The 7,109-nt window shown below is 42.8% G+C and overlaps 1 protein-coding gene across 2 annotated transcripts; it reads right to left on the reverse strand.

Annotated features, from left to right (window-relative positions):
• Window positions 1-850: 850 nt before the first annotated feature.
• Window positions 851-5,118, reverse strand: LOC114771760 (uncharacterized). 2 transcript variants are annotated; one of them, XM_028965109.1, is made up of 7 exons: window positions 4,822-5,118; window positions 4,593-4,677; window positions 3,264-3,388; window positions 3,027-3,158; window positions 2,352-2,454; window positions 1,912-1,974; window positions 851-1,835 (listed from the first exon to the last, which is right to left on the reverse strand). In XM_028965109.1, the coding sequence occupies exons 1-7, from the start codon at window positions 4,832-4,834 to the stop codon at window positions 1,718-1,720; spliced, it is 639 nt and encodes a 212-aa protein (XP_028820942.1). In that variant the 5' UTR covers window positions 4,835-5,118; the 3' UTR covers window positions 851-1,717. The 2 variants fall into 2 exon arrangements, with proteins under 2 accessions (XP_028820942.1, XP_028820941.1); XM_028965108.1 differs by having other exon boundaries at window positions 4,593-4,726.
• Window positions 5,119-7,109: the final 1,991 nt, after the last annotated feature.

Genomic DNA, 7,109 nt, shown 5'->3' on the forward strand with positions numbered 1-7,109 from the left:
GAACCAGCAGGCATCATGACCTCAGTGGATCTCAGTGGACCTTGAACAGTAGCTGCAGCTCCCTCGCTACAATGCAGCTGCAACCTTCACTTCTGAATGAATCAGGATCCAAAAAATCAGGATAACCAACACAAGGGGAAAATTTCAGGCACGAAGGTAAGTTAAAATTTGATTAGATTTGCTGATTTGTAATATATATTTCTTTAATTTAGTATATTTTATGCAACCAGGACAGTAGCAGTGAAAATAAAGTAATAACATATGAAGCCCATGTGAAATATCTGGTCTCAAATTCTAATTTTATTTGTCACATACACAGTCATACAAATAAAATTTGAATGTGAGTCCAGATATTTTACATAGCTTATTTCTTTATTTTATCTGCTACTGTCCTGGTTGCATAAAATATACAAAAATTAAAAAAAATATATATTAAAAATTATACATCATCATCAAAAAAAATTAACTCTAAAAGCTCAAAGCTCTAAACAAAAAAAATCTACTGTCCTTTGTATTTTAATAATTTTTTTTTTATGAAAATATGATTCAGTGGCTGTATAAAAATGAAACTGTTTTGCTGGATATTTGGCTGCTGCATATCACTGGTCTGCCTGTTGTTCTTTACATGGCCACCAGGCGACACTGTGGCCCCATTAAACCAGATGTAGTAGGTGGTAGTAGCCTAGTGGGTAAAACACTCGCCTATGAACCAGAAGACCCGGGTTCGAATCCCGCTTACTACCATTGTGTCCCTGAGCAAGACACTTAACCCTAAATTGCTCCAGGGAGACTGTCCCTGTAACTACTGATTGTAAGTCGCTCTGGATAAGGGCGTCTGATAAATGCCGTAAATGTAAATGTAAAATGTGGGAATCCTGAGATTCTTGTGTTTGGTTAACGGGGATTTAATGTTGTGTTGCTTTGAAACCCCAGAATACAAGTAGAACGAATCGCCAGACCCTGGATAGCAAAACAAGGGATTTCAAAATTCAGAACATTTTCATCCCGGCGGGCCCTGAAGAACCGAAAAGAGCCGCGGAGCTCAGGAAAATCCAGGCTAGCGGCAGGCTGTGGAGCCATGTATTTTGTCTGCAGCTGGGTTGGCTTCGGTTATTTCAACCAGAGCTTCTGGCTTCATCAGTGGAGCTGAATTGGCAGTGAACATCAGACGGAAGCGGCCCCGTAATCAGAAGGTTGCCGGTTCGAATCCCGACCCGCCGAGGTGCCACTGAGCAAAGCACCGTCCCCACACACTGCTCCCCGGGCGCCTGTCATGGCTGCCCACCGCTCACCAAGGGTGACGGTTAAATACAGAGGACACATTTCACTGTGTGCACCGTGTGCTGTGCTTGTGCTGATGAGTATCACAAGTGACAATTACTTTCACTTACTCTTTCACATTTCATGTCACCATGTCAATTCTAGAATTAGGACCAGATACACGGAGAGAATGACTGGCGGTATTTTACCATGTTTTCCTTTTCACCTCGGTTTGTTGTTGTTGTTGTTGTTTTAATGGGTGGGGCTTCAGAATTGAACGCTATTGGCTCGCCGACTCCTGGTTTTGTGATTGGCTGCAGTCCTCTGCACAGCTTCAGTGAAAACTATCCCAGTGTCACACAAAGAAAAAAAAGATGTAAAGATCCCGTGCGTTCAGATTTATTGCGACGCCACATCCAGTTCACCAGGACCAGCGAGATCCTGTGAAGGTTCTGCTTCATGCATGTTTCACATGGCGACTTGTTACTGACTGTACGAGATCCGGAGACGGCCTCCAGTCATTCAGTCTCTCCACTTCCTTCAGCTCGGCCTCCCGGTCCAGGTTCTTCTTCGAGCTGTGGCGCAGAAATAAAATGCGTCCTCTCCATCATTCATCAAATGCGAAGGAATGCGAGGAATTCCAGACTTTACCTCTGCCTGGTTTTAGGGTGGCGAGGAGGCCCAAATGTGTCCGATTTGTAATTGCCGCTGGTACTAAGATGATAAGAAAAGAAAGGTAAATGAATCCAGCATTATTCCTGAATTGTCATTCGATGGAAATGGAAATGTTAAGGATGAGAGTCTTGTTCAGCTCCTTGGTATGTGCACCCTAATCAGTCAGTAAGCTTTAATATGTTTAATATGCTTCTCCTTCAAAATGGGCCTTGGCGAAGGCGCCACCTGCTGGTATTATGAAGGTTTGAATTTTATGTCCAAAGCTCATTTCGTGTTTAAAGACATTTACTATTGACTATTTAGTAATTTTACTATTTTGACAAATGCATGTGTATGGGGTTAATTGCAATTGCGATTAATGGAACTGAATGGGACTTTAAAATGTACTTAAAATGTAGTAAATGTACATTTCTTACCCAAACGGAATGAGTGGTAAAGACCAGAACTTGTGGAAGTTGGGGCTGTATTCTGCCGTCACATATGGTTTGCCGCCTGCTGTTGATTTGTGGCTGTTTGGGACTTAAGAAGAAGAAAATTGGCTAAATTCCATCGCTAGTCTGAGCATTTTTAACTAGAGCGACGAGAGCAGCCTCCTGTCCGTGGAGCATGCAGCTGATTCGAAAAGTAAGACGGGTCACTGGTGTCCTAGCGAATAAGAAAGTGGACCCCATAATCAGGTACAAATTCCGAACCGCCAAGGTACCACTGAGGTCCACCTTGATGAACACACTGCTGCCCGCTGCTCACCAAGGGTGACGGTTAAACACAGACGACACATTTCACTGTGACACCGTGTGCTGTGCTGCAGTGTTTCACAATGGGAATCACTTTCACAATTTTCTATATTACATGAGTTACATTTACATTTACATTTACAGTATTTACAAGACGGCCTTATCCAGAGCGACTTACGGTCAGTATTTACAGGGACAGTCCCCCCCTGGAGACACTCAGGGTTAAGTGTCCTGCTCAGGGACACGATGGTAGTAAGTGGGGTTTGAACCCGGGTCTTCTGGATCACAGGCGAAAGTGTTACCCGCTAGGCCCCTACCACCCTGTTAATTTCATCTTTGGCATGTTTGCACGCTCACCTGGCTTCTTCCTGCCTAAAGCTCGCTCCAGCGTCTGCTCGGTCCTGGGGAGCTGAGCCCGTCGGTGGAAGACCCTCAGCTGGCCACAGTTCGGGTGGAAGGTCCATTCGGCCTGAGACTCCATGTTGGCCTCTGTCGAGAGGAAAGATCATTTTGACCTTACACGCGTTTCCCACGGGCTTTACACTCAGATTTAGTGCCTCTCATCCTGCAACATGCACATGAATCCAGACCTACGTGGGAAGGACCTCAGCAGCTTGGTCCCCTCCAGGAACTTTATGTCTTTAATTTGCGGGAGCGGGGCATCGGCATAGTGAGGTTCAGGAAGCCACCGCAAACGGGACGTCCAGTCAAGGCCACACCTACATGGACATTCCAACAGGCAACACGTTCACAGTAAATATGACTCCAGGTGGAATTATTATATTCATCAATTTGCATAATTACGTGTACAGAACATGACAGATTTCTGCGGACATCACAGGCAGGGAGCAAAATATGTCCATTCCTGTCCAGTGGGTTAGACCATGGAATCTAGATATGATTAATGCTGATAACATGCGTTCATGTGGATATTTTGCTCTTTACTTTATTGCTGGAAAATTGCTGGCCTGTCATCATTTAAGAACAAATTATAATAGGATCTTGTATTTTGTCCTCGTGTTTAAATATAATAACAATATTTCACAAATACTGAGGCTGGTACACAGAACACAGAGGTCCTAACACACACGGTGTTCTGAAACAGGGTCCCGTCACACACATGCACATACACACACACACAACTGAAAAGGTTCTTCATTATCTCTTGATTTTGCGTGCAGAATTCTTGCACCCAGTCAGCATTAAGCTGCCTTCACACTTCCTGCACACACGTGTTCTCATATCTCATGTCCAGCTGTGAAGTTTCCCACCCCTGGCTGCCCGGCACCAGCACTGACCTGATGATAAGACATTCGCAGCATTTTCATGTTCATGACAAGTTCAGTAGTTTTACGTCTTCAAAAGGTGAAACGTTAAATAAAAATTCATCCTCTTCGATTATTCAGCTAGCTTCCAATTTGGTCTGCAAAATCATTCATTAAGAAAAATGACGTATTTCACTGAGAATTCTGACTCTGAGAGGATACTGTATGGGAAATTATATTGTATAACACACACACACACACACACACACACCTAATCCAGTCCTTCCAGTGTGTGAAATATGAGCCGTTTGGAAATGACACCCAATAAACACTCCCCATTTAAATAATATTCACCATACATCCAATCATATGTTTCCCTTGGAGCCACGGTTGCTATGGTTACCCAGTATACAAATACCAAAAACAACGATGCGAGAATATGCGACGGGGTGGAAATGAAACGTTTACATCGCATAACATATTTTAATTGTAGTAATCTTTAATCTCTATTTAACAATTTAAAATTCTAAAGGAACCCGAGGGACAAATCCAACATTGTAAAGTTGATGCTGATTAAAATGTACACGGTAACCGCACGATGTCATCACTGTCGGGGCCGTGGTGAATATTCATATTCCCACGTCCCTCGGTGCCTCACTCTGTCAGGTTCGGCTCCATGTGCCGAATGTGAGGCCGGAATTCCTGTTCCTCTGAGGTTCCGTACAGAGTCCGTCGGTTTCTGTCTGACAGACCCACCAGAGGGAAGCACAATGTCAAAATACCCCTGAAACCCTATAATAATAATAATAGAATTAACAAATACATTTAATTATTAGTAGTAATACTGTCCCCTGATTGCTATTGGAATAATAATGGGAATTTCTTACCTGTTCCCTGCATTCTGTAAAAAAAATGGCCAGTAAGTGTTTTACACTTCCTGCGTTACACAACCGTTGCCCTGGAGGACAATCCGCCGTGGACACCGAGCACAGACTGAGACTTTCTACTCTGTGGCCGAGATGCTGTATCACGTGGGTGACACAAGGTGGCGCCAGTATGTCATTCATTTTCACACTGGCTGGCTTTGTCCACCGACTCTCCATGTCCCACGTCACAGCCACAGTTGTGAGGTCACAGGGTCAGACGTACGGGTGGGTGGAAGTAGCCTGGCAGGTAACACACTCGCCTACGAACCAGAAGACCCGGGTTCAAACCCCACTTACTACCTTCGTGTCCCTGAGCAGGACACTTACATTTACATTTACAACGTTTACCAGACGCCCTTTTCCAGACCGACTTACAATCAGTAGTTACGGGGACAGTCCCCCCCCTGGGGACACTCAGGCTTAAGTGTCTTGCTCAGAGACACAATGGTAGTAAGTGGGGTTCGAATCTGGGTCTTCTGGTTCAGAAAGGTGAGGACAATAGATCACCCACAGAGTCAATATGGACAATGGATTATTTATAGCGGTAAATCTAACGAATTTTTATAAATTGAAGCCATACGTGTAGGTTTAGAGGCAGTAGCAAATCTTAGTGACTTAATTATCAACTAAAAAAAATGGGGGACTAGTCCATGGTCCTTTTCACAGTTTCAGGCTCTATCCCACAAGCACCACTGTCAGCCTGTCTGCTGGACTGGAGGACCCAGACAAACTAAAGCTTATTCACTGTCCACCCCAGCAGCACATAAAGGGGAGAGTTAACGCCACTGAGGATTGTCCTGATGATGAATATTTTGAGGGATTTCCACCTTGTCATGGTCAGGGGGGGGGTTGTGTTCCTCAGTGTTCCTCAGCCTTCAGGTGGGACCCCCAAGTTGAACAGGTCATAGGGTAGAGACCTGACAAAGTGCAATCCAGCTACACGACACAAACAGTTATCCAGAGCACCCCACCCCTTTAATGTGGAATAAAAGTGCTCCATGAATAAAACGTGATCAATATGCAAATCACACATGCAGGATCAAATAAACATGGTTTATATAGATATATGTATAGATGTATAGTTGTATAGCTGTATAGATGTATAAATATAAGTATAGATGTGTAGATAGAAGTATAAATGCATAGATGTATATATAGAAGTATAGAATTATAGATAGAAGTATACATATATAGCTGTATAGAGGTGTATCTGTATAGCTGTATAGATAGAAGTATAGATGTATAGATATGAGTATAGATGTATAGTGGTATAGATAGAAGTATAGCTGTATCGCTGTATAGATAGAAGTATAGATGTATAGATAGATGTATAGAAGTATAGCTGTATATCTGTATCGATAGAGGTATAGCTGTATAGAAAGAAGTATAGATGTATAGCTGTATAGATATGAGTATAGATGTATAGCTGTATAGAAAGAAGTATAGATGTATTGATAGATGTATAGCTGTATCGCTGTATAGATCTATAGATAGAATTATAGATGTATAGCTGTATAGAAAGAAGTATAGATGTATAGATAGATGTATAGCTGTATCGCTGTATAGATAGAATTATAGAAGTATAGCTGTATAGATAGATGTATAGCTGTATAGAAAGAAGTATAGATGTATAGATAGATGTATAGCTGTATCGCTGTATAGATAGAATTATAGAAGTATAGCTGTATAGATAGATGTATAGCTGTATAGAAAGAAGTATAGATGTATAGATAGATGTATAGCTGTATATATCTATAGATAGAATTATAGAAGTATAGCTGTATAGAAAGAAGTATAGCTGTATAGATAAATGTATAGCTGTATCGCTGTATAGATAGAAGTATAGATCTATAGATAGAAGTATAGAAGTATAGCTGTATAGATAGATGTATAGCTGTATAGAAAGAAGTATAGATGTATAGAGAGATGTATAGAAGCATAGCTGTATAGATAGAAGTTTAAATGTATAGCTGTGTAGAAGTATAGTGTGGGTAATAAAAGGCGTGGTTTAGGGGCGGGACTCTGGCGCTTTAAATCCACCTGTTCGGCGTGCGTTTATTACCCCGGCGGCGGAGTTGCGGAGCTCTTGCTCTCCGCGTAAACCGCGGCAGGATGGATTACCGTCTCCCGCCCTCTGGATGTCCCCGCTCCTGAACCAGCCGTCCGCGGGTACGAGCCGGAGACGACGCCGCTGCCGCTGGTGACGGTGGTGATGAAGATCCGGGCGCACCCGTTAACGATGTTCACCT

Source organism: Denticeps clupeoides, unplaced genomic scaffold, assembly GCF_900700375.1.
Source record: "Denticeps clupeoides unplaced genomic scaffold, fDenClu1.1, whole genome shotgun sequence".
Classification (NCBI taxonomy): domain Eukaryota; kingdom Metazoa; phylum Chordata; class Actinopteri; order Clupeiformes; family Denticipitidae; genus Denticeps; species Denticeps clupeoides.

Coding starts and splice junctions, on each gene's coding strand:
- LOC114771760 (XM_028965108.1), bottom strand. CDS start 5,037: ATGGAGAGTCGGTGGACAAAGCCAGCCAGTGTGAAAATGAATGACATA. Junction 4,727..4,821: donor TTACAGAATGCAGGGAACAG/GTAAGAAATTCC, acceptor TTATTATTATAG/GGTTTCAGGGGTATTTTGAC. Junction 3,159..3,263: donor GCTGCTGAGGTCCTTCCCAC/GTAGGTCTGGAT, acceptor TCCTCTCGACAG/AGGCCAACATGGAGTCTCAG.